The 19654-nt window shown below is 41.3% G+C and overlaps 1 protein-coding gene across 2 annotated transcripts; it reads left to right on the plus strand.

Annotated features, from left to right (window-relative positions):
* Positions 1 to 147: 147 nt before the first annotated feature.
* Positions 148 to 19645, plus strand: RSBN1 (round spermatid basic protein 1). Of its 2 annotated transcripts, none has more exons than XM_087761602.1 (7): positions 148 to 588; positions 4218 to 4888; positions 11491 to 11628; positions 12071 to 12213; positions 13101 to 13268; positions 14232 to 14340; positions 14956 to 19645. In XM_087761602.1, the coding sequence occupies exons 1-7, from the start codon at positions 171 to 173 to the stop codon at positions 15415 to 15417; spliced, it is 2109 nt and encodes a 702-aa protein (XP_087617728.1). In that variant the 5' UTR covers positions 148 to 170; the 3' UTR covers positions 15418 to 19645. The 2 variants fall into 2 exon arrangements, with proteins under 2 accessions (XP_087617728.1, XP_087617729.1); XM_087761603.1 differs by having other exon boundaries at positions 19349 to 19645.
* Positions 19646 to 19654: the final 9 nt, after the last annotated feature.

The raw sequence follows: 19654 nt of genomic DNA on the forward strand, positions 1-19654 counted from the left end.
GGGCACGTGACCGGCTTCCTCCCGTGCCGCAGCCCGCGCATGCGCCCTCCGGCGGACTACGCTTCCCGGCGTGCCGCCGCGAACTACAGCTCCCAGGGGGCACCGCGCGGCGCCTGCGCATTCCCGCCTGGCGCTCGGGCCATTTAAATGTGTGTGAGGGAGACTGTGAAATGGCTGCGCAGGTCGCTGCGGTGCGCGCAGTGTCCCGGGCCCCGGAGGAGCCGCCGCCGCTCCCCTCGGGGGACCGGCCCGGCCGGCCCCGCGGTGGAGGGCGGCGGCGGCGGGGTCCCCCCGGCGAGGCGGCGAGCGGCAAGCGGGCCCGGCTGAGCCAGCAGCTGCTGGCGGGGCCCGGCCCGGCGGAGCCGCTGCCCCCGGCCGCCCTGCCCGGCCTGCCCGCCGCCGCCGGGCTCTTCACCTTCTCCCCGCTCAGCCTGCCGCCGCCCGCCGCGCTCGAGGAGCGCCGCCACCACCACCACCGCCATCGCCCCGCCGCCGGCCCCGAGCCCGGCCGCCTGGCCGCCGGGCAGCCGCAGAAGGCGAGGCGGGGCAGCCCCGCGGACGGGGCAGCCGGGCGGCCCAGCAAGCGAGGTGAGGAGCGGGGGGGGGGAGGGGGGGGGGGCGGGCAGCGGGGCTGACCGGCTGCCGCCCGCGCACCCGGGCCGGTGCCCGCCTTGGGCGCCCGGTGGTCGCTCGGCCGGTGCGGATCGCCCCCGGCGGAGCCCGCCCGCCACGTCCCTCGGCGGCGGCCTCGCACGCCGCCCTCCTGGGCCGGGCGGGCTCGGCGGCGGAGCCGCTCGCTCGAGCTCGGCCTCGCCCGCCCGGCTGAAGGCGGGAGCGGAGCAGAACGCTCGCCGCTCCCGGAGCCCTGAGCGTTATCGTGCGGCGGTGTGCGAGGTAGCCCGAGCAGAGCCGGGGTTTGGTCCCCGTCGTCGCGGGGCACGACGCTTCCTCCGGTGCAGGAGGGGCGCGGAACCCGGGCGTGTGCGGCGGAGGGACCGGAGCCGCGGGCTCTCGGTGCGAGGCACGGGGACTCCGCTGGTGCTGCTCTTCCTCTGCTGCTGCTGGTCAGAACTGCCCTCCTCGCAGGCTCAAAACACGAGTGCTTTGATAGTAAAGCTTTCTTCCTACTATGCCTGCATTAACATATACTTAAACTGAGAAGCCGCGGTTTGGTTTTTGGTTTTTGTTTTTAATAAATGCCCTGAGATTTCTCTAATAGGAAGGCCAAGATGTCTCTGGATTTGGGGGGGGGGGGGGGTGTCCCCTTTTTCCTTTTTTTTTTTTTTTTGTTTTTTTAACAGTACAGAATGACTGTTTTGGTTGTGCTCACAGATTTGTGACAGTAAAAACCTTTTGGTGAGAGCAACGTAGATAAAAAGCAATTGTAAAAGCTGCTGTAATAAAGATACTATGTTGTGAATTATGCTCCAGGAGTATATGTGAGGGTATTGTGCCAAAGAAACCAAAGGTGCGTGTACTTAAGAGAAGTTAGGTCTCTAGTGCAAATGCTAGATAGTACCATCTTAAGATGGGCAAAACTATTATGGGGAGGGACTTTTCACCACTGTTAAATGCTTCTAAACCATTGTGTTTGAATAATGACTATAAAAGCTTCTGGATTATAAACTTCAAACTTTAGCTTGATAAGTGTTGATAAAACTACAGAAGCAGTATATCTTTGTAGACTGGGAGTGTCACTGTATGTCAGTTCTAACCCAGTAATCCAATGAGGCCTTCCTTTAATGAAGACTTAAACACTTAAAATTGCTATCTGAATTCCAGATTTGTGAAGGGAAGCTGTTCACTAACTGGAATTCTGAAGCTCTTCGCTACTTGTCCTAGACCGCATATGTAGTGCGTTTCGGGCTGGGGCTGGATTTCTTTTCCTGTCTTTCACTATCAGTTTTTATTTCTATGTGTAATCTAATTAAACTGCCTATTTCTTTGATTATACTGTTCTTATCTTTGGCCACAGGTGACAATGAACATCTCCGGTGCTTTTGCTGTTTAATAGCGATACTAGTGTGTTCAGTTATGTGATGTCTAATGGTTTTAGACTAGCTGAGTTATTGACCCTGCTGTTATTCTTCCTCACTGTGGGAGCCCGTAGTTTGACCTGGCTATAGCTTTCTTTGTGTTTGAGGTACTAGAGGCTTTCCATTTATTTAAAGGAATAATTAAAACTGTATTTCCTCCAAGATTGTCAAGCATTGCCGTAATGTCACTGTCTAGCTTCACTTAATACAGAGGTTACTCACTGTAGTAGTGGGACTCTGCTGTGTTCAGTGGACACAGCAGTGGTCAGGATAGCTTTTATCCTGAAAATAGGCCAGTGTTCACTGGAAGCTCCAAAATGCAGAGTGCTAGGCGTGTGTCTGCTATTAGGGAATATCTTCAAACAGGAAGATACTCTGAATTAAAACTAGTGCACGTCTGAGACTTTTAAACTATATCTAAAATTAGAAATGCTTAAAATAAGGCACCTTTAACAACCAAAAATTAACTTAAACATCAAAAGGGAATCATTCCCAACAGCTCTGTGGTGGCATGAAATTCTTGTTTAGTTTCAGCTTGGAATCTCTGGTCCCACCTGAAAAAGATCTTCTGTGTGATTAGTATGTTCCTTGCAGTTAGTAAAGCAGTATCTATACCTGGGAGCCTAGTGACTGAGTAAACTTATGCACGCCTGACTTCTGAGACTTCCAGAAAAGCTTATTCAAAGAACTGCTTCAGTTGACTTACCAAAGCAAGTGATACCACCTTTCTTTTCCTGGTTTCCCTAGCTGTAATACAAAAATAAGGGCATTTGCTGTTTGTAAAGGCTAACAGCAGTACTGTGAAAACTTGTATTTCAGGTCCTAAAACAATTGTATGAAGTTAGTATTAAGCAATCGGCTCTTTCTTTGCTTCATGAGTAATTCTGTTCATTACACCAGGCTGTTATGGAGGTCAACCATCTTTACTAAAGAGCTCCAAGACCAAACTAGTAATGATATAGTTAAATGCTGTGGTTAGACTAAATAACTTGCAGCTGCATGTGTTTATCATTACACCTTTTCTCATAGATCAGTGTAACATGTTTTTTTTTTTCTTTAACTTCAAGTACTGCAAGAGAATAAAGAGGGAATACAGACTGGATAGCTTTGCAGACAAAGAAAGGAAATTTTGTTAGCGCAAAGCCCCGTGCTGTGTGAAACTGAAAAACTTCAGCTATTGCATCTTCCAGTCAGATGTTACCTTCAGCAGCAGATTGCTCTGATCCCCGTAGCTGTCCTGGTAGTATGGCTCTTAGAGGTTTATGTGCATTGTTGGTATGAAATCGTTCTTTGATTTGGACAGATTAAAATCTTGTCTTGGCAATTGAGTTTCTTTAACGGCTGGACTGTCAAGATTTCTAACTACCATTGTCACTTGCTAAATATTATTATTTGAATTCCTTTTTATTCCTAGAAGATGAGCAATTAAACTAATCCATTTTGCCTAACAGAACTACTTCTTTACATCTTATCTTTCAGCCTTTAGCCTTTTACAGGTTGATTAACCTTTAAAAAAAAAAACCAACCTCTTGATTTCTAGCTCTGAATTCACTGAGTAGTTAACTATAAGACTAGCAAAAGATAGCTCAAGATGTGGATATGATAATTCGAATCCTTTAATACAAAAGACCAGCAGTCTGAGGTTTTTTTTTTTTTTGCCAGAAAGCTAACTGCTTTAAGTATTTTTACCTCTAAATGTCTGTAATGCTTGCACCTCTTCAGTTGCACACTGTTTTGCTTCTATATTGTGTATCCAAAATCAGGGAAGTGTTCTGTAATGGAAGTCTTAATGTTTAAATGTTATGCATACTTGTTTATCTTCTTCCCTTGCGTGGCACTGCCTTAAATGTCAGAAGTTATTAATGTACTTAATTATAGATGTTCTGAAATATGGACTCCTTTTAAAGGTATTCTAATAAATCTATTAAAAATGAAAATATTTCTAAAATATTGAGCTTGAGTTTTGGAAGTTGTCCTTAATTCAAGCCTTCCTTTGCATAATAACTAGATGTACTGCATTTTTTGTTGTGTAATTGAGTATTGTAAGTCGAAAGTCAAGGCATTACTGTTGGTCAGTCTTCCTAGGAATAGATAGCTTTAGCAAATGAGAGGTCTTAATTCTTTTGGGGTGAATATGCTGCAACTGCAGAACTCTAATCTTCTCTTTATTGTTGGTGCCAGAAACTCCAGATGAAAATGGGAAAACCCAGCGAGCTGATGGTCTTATCATGAAGAAGATAAAGAAAAAAAAGAAAAAGAAACACCGGGAAGATATGAGGGGAAAACGCCTGAAGATGTACAACAAGGAGGTGCAGACAGTGTGTGCTGGACTCACTCGCATCGACAAAGAGACTCTGTCTCAAGGACAGTGTGATAACTTAGAAATGAACAAGGAATCCTTCAGGTATCTGAAGGATGAGCAGCTCTGCAGACTGAATTTGGGTATGCAGGAATATCGAATACCCCAGGGAGTACAAACACCATTTGTGACACACCAGGAGCATTCTGTTCGCAGCAGCTTCTTGAAAACTGGCACTAAATTTAGTAACTTCATTCATGAAGAACATCAGTCCAATGGTGGTGCTCTGGTCCTTCATGCTTACATGGATGAACTCTCATTTTTGTCTCCAGTGGAGATGGAGAGATTTGCAGAAGAGTTTCTTGCGTTGTCATTCAGTGAAAATGATAAAAATGCAGCTTACTATGCTTTAGCCATAGTACATGGAGCAGCTGCTTATTTACCAGACTTCCTGGATTACTTTGCTTTTAACTTTCCTAACACTCCGGTGAAAATGGAAATTTTGGGCAAGAAGGACATTGAAACAACAACAATTTCAAATTTTCACTCTCAGGTAAGAACTGTTTAAAGGCATAAAAGTTGCACGACACCTAATTTGATTAATCTCATTAATCCAGAGCAGGGATGGCCTAAAATAGGTGAGGCACAAATTTTTTTTCTAAGCAGGTAAAAAAAGATGATGTTGGGACTGCTGCTACTGTGCTGTTTATTCTGTTTCTGCTTAAAGCTCTCTTGTGCCCACTGGTAGTTGGTGAATCACATGTCAGAGACTGCTAACCATGACCTGTAGAAAGATCTGCACTGATCTTCTTGCAGACTTTCAGTTGATCTTCTAAACTTGGAAGAACACTGGTGTTGTTCAGAACAACAGGCAAGTCTGTTTTAAGAGTTGTATAGATTGCAAATACTAACGCTGCTTTTTCTAATCAACAGATGTGGGGTTTTTTGCAATGACGTTACTCTTCAGGTTTCAGTATATCATTCACAACAAATAAGGTTTTTTAACATCTTAATTCTGTCGGTAGCTGATGCTGGGTGTTTAAACTTTCCAGCTTCAGAGAGGTGGTTAGAATATCTTTTTAATTGCCTTTGGAAAAGGCTTTCACTTTATATGCTACCTTGATTTCCATAGTAGGCTTAAACTATCTTAAATTCTCAAACTGTATCTCCATGTAACTTAAACGGATGCAACAGTAATAACTAAGCTAATTTCAGGATTCCCATATGAAAAACCCTTGCAATTGACTCTTGTGATCAAGCTTAGAAATATCTATGAACATACAGCAACATTACAGCTGAGATAAATTTGTTTCGATGGAATAAAACCTCTTCCTGGTGAGTCTAGTCTGAGAACAAATTCAAACCGCTGATTACTTTTAAAGGCTTTATTCAAGACCTTAATTCCTTTTACTGGTTCACCTGTTGGAAGGAAAAACCTGAAACTCTGTAGCGGAGTGCACTTCAATGCTACTGGAACAGACCTTCTTTAGCAACAGATTTTGAAATGGTAACGCTTGTGGATGGGCTCTCTGAATCTCTCGAGTTTACCAAATGCTTATAAGCAAGATTTGCATTGGAAAAACAGTTACTGCTTTTCAGAAAGTTACTGCATGGTCACTTGCAGAGTCTTTAAATACTTTCCAGCATTTATCACAGACAGCATTAAATTAGTAATTCTGGCACTTAACTTATGAATTTGTTTGACAATGAATAGCTGTTGCGGCACTTATTTTAAACCAGATTCTATTTCTTGATTTAAGAGCTGCATCAGAGTGTGTAGTACTCCAAAACCAGTCTGTCTGAGCGTACAAACGGCTGCTATCAGCAAGAACGCTTTTGCGCAGTACACACCTGTGCTCTGCAGATGTGAAACTTGTCCACAGGTTAGGTTTTAAAGTATTCTGTATGAGTGACTTACCTATGTTCTTTGACATCATGATTACATTCTAGTTTACTTTGAGTACATGCGATGACCCCCTAAAATGGCTAAGCAGTGCCAATTGGATATTTAACAATTACACTTTTTCTTGGTGAATGTCTCAGTCTTGTGAACATGAACAGCTTATACTATAAATACATGTGAGGAATGTATGGTAATAAATAAGAGGCTTCACTGGGTTATAGTCTGTGCTGGTATTTCAATTAATTCTATTTTAAGTACTGTCTAAACTTGATTACGATTGAGTCATGACATAAGGTTCAGTTGGTCTAAAACACCTCTCTAAGCCCAGCTTCGGCATGACCTGGTTAATTAATCCTCTCTGGCTGGTGTATGTTAGTGTGGCTCACATGCTGAGCAAACACAGAGAAGTGTAGTTGTCACGACTCTTAAGACAGCTGAAACAGGACTCTTCAGAGAATACAGATGATGGTAAAGTAGCTAGTTTAAGGATGCATTTAAGTTGATGGTGGATTCAATTATGGTAGCTGTATGCTGCTAAAACTCAAGTTTTGCAAGCTAGCTTATCTTTTAAATAGAGAAGGCTAAAATGCCCTGCTTGAGCGAGCACAGGGAGGATAAGTCTGGCTGTTTTACTGCTGTTCCTTGGCAGCACTGTTAAGGAATGAACAGGTCGGCTAAGCTTCACTTTTGGACCTGCCTATATGAGAAACTGTACAATACAAACCCACTTTATAGTTACGCCTTTGCAAATTAAGCATGTTACAGTAGTGTTGTATGCCGTGATACTGATATTATTTTTAATTGAAGATGCTCAGTTAAAAGTCCAACCATTCTTGGTTGGACCTTCTGTATGCATGAGCTTGTGTGCTATACTGAACCATCCTGTGGCAAGGGAATTTCAAGCATTAGGTAGTCTTGAGTCCTGGAGACTTGGTGTCAAGAAATCAAAATTTGATCTGTGAACTGCAAGTGAACTGAAAGTTAATGTGACCTTTGGCTTGTACAGCATTCAGCTGTTTTGTGTACCTTTTCAGACAAACTGAATTTTAGTAGGAAATGTCTCCAATTCAAAATAAGGACTTTAATCTGGAAGGCTGCATAAAAATCTACTGATAATTAACTCCCTTGCAAGGTGAATTCCTTTGTTCTCAGGGCAATGAGGACAATGTACACTGAACGTTTATAGCAAAGTGCTCCAATGTGTATTTGTAGTATAACTGTTTGGTTTCTGTATATTAAAATAATTAAGCTTCAATGTTCTCTGGATTTCTTGCTTGCATTGGCTCTGGCTCATTTGTTCTAATACTTTAGTGCTAAGGCTAAGCTTTAGTTTGGAGCTGTTTACATGGACTAAGCTTTCAAGACTCAAATCACCGAACAGTAATTTGTAAGCTTTCTTTGCATAAGGGTATACTTTAATTTGAAAGTTCTTAGCAGTGCAGCTAGAATGAACTCTTATTTTCCCTGTCAGTTGTTTCAGTACGACTGCTTCTAGGTCTGCTCACCGAATTGGAATATAACTAGACTTGAAAAACCACTTCTGCTTTTGTTTCCAAGAACAAACTGATCAGCCGCCTGATCAGTTCTCTCTATGGGCCAAGAACAGTTAAACTGTCACACAGGAGCGGGGGTTCTGGGAACCGGCCGGGAAAGAGTTGGGGGAAGCAGGTTTTGCATAAGCTGCTATTCCTTCTGGGAAGGAGGTGGGAGAAGCAGCCAGCAGGTAAATAGGATAAGTTTCCCTACTCCTGCAACATACTGGCAGAAAAGGTTACTCTATTCCTGACAGCTTTGGTTAATGAACCATATCACAGTTTGGTTGTCTGCCCCATCTTAACTTTTCTTACTCCTGGAAAAAGGTCTCTTATTCTGGAAAGGCAATTTCTTCTCTTTAACAGAAGCTATCAAAGTATGAAATGGAGAAATTGTGCATCTGTACTGCAAACTTAATTTGGTTTATCACTTAAGCCATATAAATAAAGCCTGATGGTCTTACTGAAATATCTGACAGGTTTTAGTCAAACACATAACCCTTGCTGTAGTGGCATGTCACACTGTCCTCCTTTCCTCCTTCTGTTATAAATAGTAGGCCTTCTCGTCGTCTTGCTTTCTTCCTTGTAGCAAAGCGTTTGTGTGGTTGGTTTTATAGCTGATGACATATGGAAATATTGTCACTGTCAACTGATTCATGCTTTGCTTGAAACCAGAGAGAAACTTCTGAAACTTAACCTCGTTTGTCTCAAGCTTATGCCTCATCTGTATGTCCTCCTCTTCCCCTACAGAGGCATACTGCTTGCTTAACCCTTCGTGAGGCGAGGTTGGAATGATCTCAGTACCATGCACACACCAGATCTGCATCTTCTACAGGAAACACTGATGCTGTCTACTTCTGTTCTTACTCAAGTGTGTGAAACACTGATAGGCACGTCATTCAGCTGCTATAAAATGTCTCCATGAACACAAGAGCTGATTTTAAATATGCCTATAGTTTCACTTTTAGTGTGATACTGTGTGGAGTAGGGGATACATAGGGTAGTGATAGCTGTTTGGCATTTCGAAAGGGCACAGGACGCCTGAGTGGTCTTACTAACCCGATGGTCCTTTCACAACAGTAAAGATAGTGCATGATCTGGTTTGTAGATAGTGGCAGTTAGTACTGATATGATCCACTAATCTTTTTAAAGAAGCATAGTGAACAAATTATAGCAATAAAGGTGCTGTGGTAATAAGTTATTAACTTCTGGCAGCCATGTAAACTGGAATGACCTGTGCTAAGTTCCTAAACAAGAATTGAACTTTAAACAAAAATAAGAAACTTTGAGAAAGGTCCTAGTGGATATAACAAAGTGAGTTCAGGTATTTCATAGTCTCATCTCTCTTCCTGAAAAGAGGGGTGCACGAAGATGGCTGTGGAGTTAATATTGCTGTTAAGAGCGCATCTAGAGCGCTTGGCAAATGAAAGCTCAAAGTAGTTTGCAAGACGGTGCAGCAAGCAGGTTACTTAGTCCTCCTTTACAGTTGGGCATCCCATGAGTAAGATGCCTGTTCTTTTAGGTGGTCATGAACATGCTTGTTCTTACACAAGAACATAAAATAGCAAAACACTGAAATCCAAGATTTCCTAGTATTTTTAGTGTCTCCTTTATAGCTCTTGACTACTTTTCTGTTTTTCATTGCATTCTAGTGCATTAAAAAAAAATAAAAGCTTCCAGTTTTTAATTCCCTTTGAAAAACCTTACAAGGAGAAACTGCATATGGTATTATAATTCATTTTAGCTTGTGACAAACACCTGTGAACTACTAGTGAATACTCAGCAGGTGGTTTCAATAGAATGAGTCTCATCTGGAAGCAGTCTATCTCCCCTTATTTAATAGTACCAGGCAGTTAACTGGCTTATGGACTGGAATATTTCAGTCCTTAGTTCTCCAGTAGGTGCACAGAACTAGACTAATGCTATGGTTTTCCAGTACTACTGCTCTGAAATGCATTCTAGCTAGCTGGTGAAATGGTTCCACTCTACCAATGTTAGATATGACCCTTTACCAGTAATGTTTTAATAGCATGTGGAGAGTTAACTTTCTTAGGGCAACAGCCAAAAAGAATTAACAGCTTCTGAAGATAGTGCCTGGTTCATGAAATCTGTATGGTCAAAGCCAGAAAGTTAACGTGTGCTCATTCAGCTGCTGCTGCTGGCCTTGATGGGCTTGAAGGTAGAGCGCTTGGGCGGTGCGATGAAGATCTGTGAGCAGCTTGGGATGTAAACTTCTGCACATGGAGGTAGAGGTGATGCGGTGCAGCAGTTGGCTTAGGGCTGAGGAATAAAGCTATATGTGAAGTTGTCTTTGGCTCCTACTTAGCTTTTAATTAAAATGTAAGTGTGCGCAATCAGTGCAGAGCTGCCAACTGCATATATACAAAGCTAAAGAAAGGATGACTCTGGAAGTAGGAGGGAGCTAAACTCCTATAATTAAGAAGCTAAATATCTATGGTTGCTGCTAGAAGATAAAATTGCAGCAGTAACTGTAACTCTTGCTTTATTAGTCTTTCCTAATTTACCTTTAAAAACTTCATGGAGTAGTTTAACTACATCTGGTTTGTTGGCTAAACTGCAAAACCTCAAACTAAAAACCTTAAAACTAAGCTGCTTCATACATATGTCTATACATGGAGTTATAAAAAAGTATCACACTTTCTGAACATGACTATAAAATTGCAAATTTACCAGTAACCCTCTGTCCTTTGTACCTGTCCCACCACTTAGCTGTGGAGACTGGCTGTAGTTTTTCACCACTAGAACCGCTTGACGAATGCAGAGAGGCTGGTGAAGAGTGATGGAAGGTTGGGGCTCAGACACAACTGAGTATACAAAATGTTAATTATGGCAGAATTTCTGATCTTTTAAGATTGAATAGCTGCTGCATCTACATACTTCCTCTGTGGCCGTATGGCCTGTTATAGCTGCAGCCCATAGGACGAGACTAGAGAGCGCTGGAGCCTTGCCAGTGGTTTTCCTCTGGGAACGGGAAACTGGCAAGAAAAGCTTCCAGATGACCTGGGAAAATGGGACAGGCTGTGCTGCAGAGGATGGCAAAGAGCTGGAAGTGTTTCTGGCCACAGCAGTGACACCAGGTTATATTGCAAATGGTAACCCTAAAATTGTTGCATGTGAACGCTGGATTTCTAGCTAGACCTCTCATTTCCTCAATGTTTTGTCCAATTTTGTGTATATGCTATAGCAATATTATCAGAACCACTGCGTAAAGGACACCTAGATTTTTCACTACAGTCATAGGGAAAAGACCTATAGGACGTGACTGAAATGAAGAATGTACGTATTTCAATAGCATACGGTTTGAAATGGAGAAGTCAACTGCACAAATGAGTAGGGAGTTGAAGTTTGCTGGTGAAAGACCAAGTCACAATGAAACTTTGCATGGTGGATTTGTCAAGTCAGCCTGGAAGTGTTGAATTGTTCCTGAATTAGTCAAGTACTAACTTGCTGTTATTCAAACTTTAGAAGTATTTCCTATCAGTAATACACACAGGAGTTCTTTTCTCTTGGGATACCCTATGGGCATCTGTTCTAAACAGTCTCTGTGCATATTCCCAAAGGCATCCGTGAAGGAAACAGATGTAGATGAGTCCAAGATTCATCTCAGCCGTGGCTTAGTGTATTACATCAATCAATTGTAATCTCTTGTAACAGAACTAAAGCCATGGTGGTATTGTCTTTTCCTTTCTGGCCACTCAGGTCAATCGAACATACTGCTGTGGAACCTACAGAGCAGGACCAATGCGGCAGATCAGTCTTGTTGGAGCAGTGGATGAAGAAGTTGGGGACTACTTTCCAGAATTTCTAGATATGTTAGAAGAATCTCCATTTCTCAGAGTAAGGAGTAACTTGTGGTGTTTTGTTTAGAGCGCTATAGATATTTAAGTGATTACTAAATTCATACATTTCCAAGTAATTAGAAACCATAAAGTATTTTCTCTATTGATGTGCGTATCATTTGGGCTACTGAGGTACGTTCTTTCCTGCGTCCAAATGAAAGGTACTGAATTAGGTAGCTACAGTTGTGTGAATAATTAGAAACCTAAATATAGTTTATCATATATATGCACTACATAATCAACTACTTCCCTAAAAATTAAGTTTGATAAAGTTAGCTTGGAATATATTTTACCTCTTGAACTTACTTTAGTTTCTATGCAATTCTTTTGACAGCAAATTTGAACCAGTTTTACCAAAGGCATCACTTAATTTTTCTATCTCACCCAGTGTTTTGTGTTATGTGTGTTTTGTGGGTTGTTTTGTTTTTGTTTTCTTTTAGATGACTTTGCCCTGGGGTACTCTTTCTAGTCTCAGACTTCAGTGCAGGTCACAAAGTGATGACGGTCCCATAATGTGGGTGAGACCAGGAGAGCAGATGATCCCAACAGCTGATATGCCAAAATCGCCATTCAAACGGCGCCGGTAATGTTTTGTTTTCCTTTCCGTGTTAAAGGTAAAACATTGCGATTATGTCTGCATTAGATTTGAGAACAAAACCTACATGCTTTATGTATAACTAGTTCTGCAGAAGGCTTATTCACAGATTTAAGTTTCATTTTCATTTCTGTTTCAAATTGGCTCAGAGGATAAGACAAATATGTAATTTGCAATGGTTATTTTATTTCACCACTTTTCATAGTAGTGTGTCCTAGAACAATGCTTTCTTAAGATTGAAACCTCTTTTTACTGTCCTTCAGGAGACTTTTTTTATTCATCTTATTTCCGTGGAAAGAACTAATTTCGTGGTGGGTGCAGGTGAAATGCTCTAAAACAGAAGAGATCCTTACACTGTTTGTGTTGCGTTTTAATGTTAGTGTGAAAGCACTTGTGATACTGTCTGCCTTCTCGGGAAATATTGTGGCATACGTAGGTACCTGCTGTCTTTCTCAGAAAGAGTGTGCTGTAGAACAAATTTTAGGAGATAAAGAATTGGAAGCATATTTTAATTGTAATTTCAAGCGGAATTTTTGGACGTACTCCCAAATAACTAAAATTCAGTATCTATTAAAATAACTCTATTTTACATACCATTAAATTCCTGGAAGAATTCTTTCAGCACAAGCGAACAAAAAATTTTTTTTTGGTGATTGGATTTGTTTTCTAAAGTTTGATCTCATAACCTGAATTGTACTTTGCTGTATTTGTTTCAATCTTTTGTCGAATAAACACCTAGAAGAAATCAGAGGGAAGTGCTTTGGTCTTTGATTTTGAAGCCTGCAGCATGCAACGCTTAAAGATTATTTTAATACAGGTATTTATTTTTGAGTAGTCTGAAACATTTTTTAGTATGTCTTTTTATCATGTCGTAGGTCAATGAACGAAATAAAGAATCTCCAGTACCTACCTCGGACCAGCGAGCCCCGTGAGGTTCTGTTTGAAGACAGAACGAGAGCTCACGCTGATCATGTGGGTCAAGGGTTTGACTGGCAGAGTACAGCTGCCGTAGGTGTTCTGAAGGCTGTACAGTTTGGGGAATGGTAAGTGCCACTGAAACGCAACTGTTCTAGTCGGAGGGCGTAATTCTAAACATTTTTTCTCTTAAAAAAAGAAAATTCCTTGGAAAACAAGCCTAATCAAAGACATGGTTTAAGCCCTGTAATGAGATAAATGCTGTCTAGAGCTTGAAAAACCCCATCTATATACCTGCTTTTTTTCCCTCTTCCTGAGGCAGTGGAAAAGTTGTAACAGCAGTTTGCAGAAAATTTTAGTGACATACAAAATAAGCCTTAAGATACCATGCCTAGACCATCACCTGCGGTTGTTCTTTTCCTGAATAGGTAGGTAAATGCTAACTTCCATAACAGTAATCTAAGAACTCAATGTAATTAATTTCACAGCTATAGTGCTTTCTCGTTTCATGTACCCAGGACATTGCTGTTGACCTTGCACAGAAACTAGACTTGCATTGTTGTTATTTCTAGCAATTACAGCAGAAATTGGGTAGCATCCTTATTAATCTCATTAGATTTTCATATGAATAAAAGGTGCCAGAACTTCCTTTACTCTGATTCACGTATGTTGAATAAAACCCAGCTCCTCATTGCTTCAGCTTCAGAGTTACTTTGTTACTTTACGTTTTTCCCTTAATACAGAATTATTCTAAGTATAGAATGGAATAATTGAGGCAAATCGTGGTTCCTACAGGGAACTTTGATAGTGGCAATTTGAACCTAGTTCTCGGACACTTCAGTATAGTAGTTGTCCACGAAAACATCGCTTCTGTTGTGCATGCATCAAGAAAGAATAAAATTAAAAAATAAGAGAAATCTATGAATGATACCTCCTTTTCAAAATACTATGTGTATCGAGAGGTGATGAGTCTTTGTGCGCAGTGTAAAACTGAAGTAGGTCATTGGTTCAATGAAACTTTCTGCTGGAAAGAGCTGTTATTCTCTAACTCAACTTCTTTAAAAATTCCTGGAATTCTCATCTTTTTCTAGGAGTGACCAGCCTCGTATAACCAAAGATGTGGTTTGTTTTCATGCTGAAGATTTCACTGATGTTGTGCAGAGACTTCAGCTGGACCTGCATGAACCTCCAGTGTCACAGGTATTCAATCTTCCCTAGTGACAGCTCGTTCTTAGCATTTTGGAAGTAGCTTCTGACAGTTTTCAGGCTCGCTGTATAGCCTTCCCCGTTGTGCCCTCAGCGGCCCTCAGTTCACAGCTCTCTTGGGCAATTTCCCTTCTGATGTTTCAGAATAGAATAGTTCAGTTGGAAGGGACCTACAACGATCATCAGTCCAACTGCTTTTCCTTTCCACCAAGCTGAGATCTATGCCGAGAGTCATGACATGTGCTGTAGAAACAATTAGAAGTTGATTAAGAAGTCATGTATGCCTGTTTCTGCTTTTTCTAATATACTGATGTTGTCTTAGGATGTGAAGGCATCTAAAGTCAGTCCTGTCAGCCAAAACAATGCAGCCTCATGTCAAGCCTACTGTTTTCAACTATAACTGTAGAATGCTCTTAACTGTTCATTGTCCTCTCCTAAGATGGGCACATGAGATAACTTATATTTAAAAAGTCCAATTCTCATTTAAATTTTACCTGTTAAACAGAAACATTCTGATTTAGACACGAAGCGCGTTGAAAATAGGCGGATACTGAATTGTTACCTCTAAACAGAGTATACCACTAACTTTGCCATCTTTCCTTCTCTCAGTGTGTTCAATGGGTGGATGAAGCCAAACTAAACCAAATGAGACGGGAAGGCATTCGCTATGCTAGAATTCAGTTGTGTGACAATGACATCTACTTCATCCCTAGAAATGTCATTCATCAGTTCAAAACAGTGTCAGCAGTCTGCAGCTTAGCCTGGCACATAAGACTTAAACAATATCACCCTGTGGGGGAGACTTCTCAAAATGCAGAAAGCAATTCAAGCTTGAACAGTAGTGTTCCTGGGAAGACAGAGTCAGAAGGTGAACCCCCGTGTGTGAGTGTAAAAATAGAGTCTGAAGAACCAGGTATAGAAATGCAGCTTACAACAGGGGTGCTCTCCTCCTCTGTTTCTTCAATATCAGGACTTGTGCAACCAGATCAGGTGGCCCAGCCCCTTCCAGGTTTTAAAATAGAGTCTGATCAGCAACACAATCCCCAGGATCATGCAGGCTCTTCTGTGTGATATGTATATAATCAAACATTTTTTTAACAACTTTTTAAAATTTTGATGTGAAGTTATAGTTTTATAACTGGCTTATGTTTTATTGGAGAAATCTTGCCTATAATTCTATAAAGAAAGGTGACATTCCAAAATGTCAAGCATATCTTTTTTACACAGATTATGCAAAATTCAAGTTGTATTTTAACCCCTTAGTACAACCTGTAACAGTGGTCTACCACTTCTTTCTGTTTAAGTAAAGAGATATTGAATATCTCCTCAAAGTCAGAATGAAATTCCTCCAGGAACATAAAATGATCGAACTATATTGGTCAGTGTTATTTCCCTACTTTTACTTTATCTCTAATCTTCACCAGAAAGTGATGCTTTTGTAGACTTGCAAAGTGACTTTCCCATCTCATTTTAATTGCTTAAAAAAAAAAAAAAGCAAGCACAGCACTTTTGATGATTTGTGAAATTTTTGGTATGTCTGTTCTTGACATGTTGGTTTCTATACAAGTTGGGTTTATATACGAGCTATAGAAACTGATCTCTCTTTCTTACAGTTCCAACAAAGGTGATCTGTAAAATTAACTGAAGAAAGTGTCTGATCCTGTTGAAACGCAATGACTTACTGACCTAACACTTTTCATAGCACTGCTTATGTTGTTTGGTGTGAGGGTTTTGCTTCCAAAATACATCTTCCCTGAACGTGATTAATACTAGTGTCAAAATTAGAGAACCTATTGGTAGTCTTGTGGAGGAAACTGCTATCTTTGAGCACTTTAAGGCTTTAAAATACTAACCAACTCGGCAGCTTGTTTCGATCAGGTCGTAACGTGTCCAATGGAACCACACTTTCCCTTGTACTGACGCACTTAATATAATAGCATTGAGTTGATAACTGACTTGCACAGTAAGGCTGTCCTTATTCTAGGAAGTTCTGTATTACTATTTCACAATAAAAAGTATTATGGCATTGGACTGCTGTTTCCATGTGTAGCTTCTGAGTGCCCAGGTACTGTGGAAAAATCAGTGGCACATGCTAAATATGTAAGTGTCCGCTATCAACAGTTTTTAAACAATCTTTCAATATTTCTGGATGTTAACGTGTAATCTGTATTTGACTTTCACTCACCCCGTTTATTACTGCCCTTTCCAGTCATCGGAAGGAAAAGTCCCGTCCCCTTCTCCCTCTCCCTTCCCCCTCCTCGCATTTAGAGTACAAGTTGGGTTTTGGTGCAACTTAAGCTGTCTCCAGATAACTTTATTTGTTCTAATCCTCACTGGGGTAGGAAAGATTTGAAACACTATGTTAGATTAGACAAAAGCAAAGATGCTGTGTTAGTTCTGGATGCATCTTTTTAATATCAATTATTACTCTTCTCTTTATAAGGGTCTCTAAAATATGTTACTCTATTATAAATCTTACTTTGTGCAATATTGTTTGTGTAGGCTTTTATATACATATTAGCACCTCAGTGTAGAGGTCACTATTTTAAACTGATAGAAAAATAATCATCAGAAGATACTGCAGTGATTAGTTAGAACCTGTATTACTCCTTATGTGTATGTATGTATTGTCTTCGGTACAAAAATGAGGACTAGGAAATATTTCAATTTAAAACTAATTTACAGATTGAAGTGGTAGTGACTTGTTTAGTAATCTGTGTAAATAAGGTGTTAGAATGGAAAGCTTTTATGATGAAAAGTAATGTGATTCATGCAGGGGTGTAATTTAATCTTAGCAGAAATTCTAGATGACCCAGACTGGTTCATAAATGAGCTGTCTGTTCTCTGGTGGGTTTTTTTCCACTTTTTATGTTGAGAGGAATTTCATAGCTTTAAGGGTTGTGCAAAGTAAAATTCCTCACAGGCAATAGCGGTTTCAGTTCATCCTTCACATTCAAAGATCGTATCACCCAAGGGTGTTCTTTCCTTTTTACCAAGTCTGCTAGTCTTCCAAGTGCCCATTTCACTTCTCACATGTGCTATTCTTTGGTCGTGTCGGTAGAGGTGCATCAATAAGGTGGCCGTTCTTCGACAGCCAGCACTGCGTACAATCACTCAGGAATTGACAAATCTGCAGATACTACAGTGAGTCTGCAAATGTAACTTTAAAGGCAGAATAAACAGATTAAGAGCCCCCGTATACCAACTTGTCTGTTTTATAGTGAAAGTTGAAATAGAATGAAGAGGGAATCAATTTGGAAGTCCTCTGCAAATTCTGATAGCGTGTTTTCAGATGGCTAAAGGAAGAAGACCAGAGTGGCTCATGTTGCTTTCAAAACTGTAGCTTTAGTGAAATCTGTGACTACAGCCTAAAATACCAGGAAGATGCTCCAACTTATCTCTTTGGATGGAGGGACATGACCAATAGTATCATGCTCTCTTTACGTTCCGTTCAATTGCGAACTAATCTAACTCTCTAATGTCAGATTTAACTACAGAAACGTATCTTCAAATGACTTGAATGTTGCTGATGCTGTTCTAGCATGCCTGAAAGACTGAGGAAGAGAGGAGCAAACTTTATAAAAATCTATTACCTAAATAGATGATCGGCTTTGGTGGGCTTTGACCAAAATGACATACTGCTTTCAAACTCCACCTCAATTCTGGATGTAAAGTATGAGAGCGATTGCTTATGAAGCTGATGGCTAGCCGTTGTTTCAAAATGGCTGCAATTGCGCTGAAAACAACAGAGCAGAATTAGGACAATGCCTTGATGTGAAAGATGCAAATGTTTTCCAGAACAAGACACGTAGAATACTGATTTTTATAAGCTATAGCTGTTTAGAAATGAAGTAACGAGTTCAAGCCACTTAGTGTGTGCTGAGCAAAGCAAATCTCTGTGTAGGTCCAAGTAAATATTTCTGAATCTCACGTGAAATAGCTGGCTGTTTGAATTTCTCTGTAAGATTTCATAAGACAGCCCGCCTAATGAGATAATGAAACTTGGGCAGATTTCATGGGTTGTTCTAACAGTTGTCAGTAGTACCCAGGTGGGGACTGAACAGCTCATAAATATGAATGCGCTGGTCGGTTACTGTAAATCCTCAGTTCTCCGTTCATGAGGATCTGCCCTGTGAGGTGTCAGTTGATAATGAGAAAACACTCCCGCTCTGTCCTGGAGACAACTGCTAATTGACCAAGCGCTCCATCTATAAGGAGCGATCAGCTTTGAGATGTGGAACTCGGGCGTAGGCTTCTATTTTAAATAAAGTGCTGTTGGTTAAAAATGTCACTTGGGATAAAGGTGAGTAGCTCAGTGTGCTAGAAGGGGACTAGCAAAATATAATTTAAAGACGAAATCTCAGTTAGCTTCAGTTTCCTCTCTCCTTTAGACATGCTACAAGTCGTTTTGTGCAGATACTTGGCACGTTCTCTTCCAGGAAGGTGGGACACTCAGCGAAGTGTTCTCAGGGGATTTATAATCAGCATTTTTCACAGGTGTAGATCTTGCCATACAGAAAAAGGGCTCTCCGCTGTACTCTGTCGGTTTTCCGGCGCGTTGCAGTTCAGTTCCCCTGGACAAGGCTGATGGTCAGAGCTTTTCCCACAGGCGTGAGCTCAAGTCCTTAATCTGGCGTGGCCTGCCGTTTTCAGGTCTGAATCAACCGAGTAATAAACTCTGAAATTGCAGTTTCCGAGGAGTGCTAAGTGTTGGCAGCTCTGCGCTTGCGTAGGGGGTGCGAGGAGAGGGGAGGGCTTGGTTTTCCTCCCAGAAACGCGGCCCCTCTCCCCGACAGCTCGCCCCGCTGGCTCTCGTGCTGCCCGGCCGCGGCGCGGGGGCCGAGGAGGTGCCCGCGGGGCGCTCCGAGCGTTTGGAGAAATACATACGCTTCTGATTTCTTTGTACAACGTGTAAAGAGACTTCTGTATTGCTGTTTTTGTGATTTAATTTGATTTTTGATTGGCAGCTACGATTTTTTTTCTGTGGTTTTAATTTATCTAGGGTCTCTGCCTACAGAGGACGTGTACAATTGCCTGGAAGACTGTTTGCTTTGTGCGGCCTTAGTTATATTTATTGACATTAGCAAGTGTTTCAAAGAGGTTTTGCAATGAGTAGTGCGGCGATGGAGCGCTCGAGCCTCTGTGTGAATACTCTAACGCAGTGCATTTCTGTCAGTAGCTGACTGTACACCAGTGTCAAACTGTTAAGCTATTTCTTTGTAAAATAGTCCAACGGAATGCATAGAATTTTTTCCTGTAAAGTATTTTTTTAATAAACAAAGTCTGATTTTGTCCTTTACGGCCTGGC

This window comes from Nipponia nippon, unplaced genomic scaffold (genome assembly GCF_047370975.1).
Source record: "Nipponia nippon isolate SJK-2023a ecotype South Korea unplaced genomic scaffold, ASM4737097v1 scaffold_25, whole genome shotgun sequence".
In the NCBI taxonomy this organism is placed as follows: Eukaryota; Metazoa; Chordata; class Aves; order Pelecaniformes; family Threskiornithidae; genus Nipponia; species Nipponia nippon.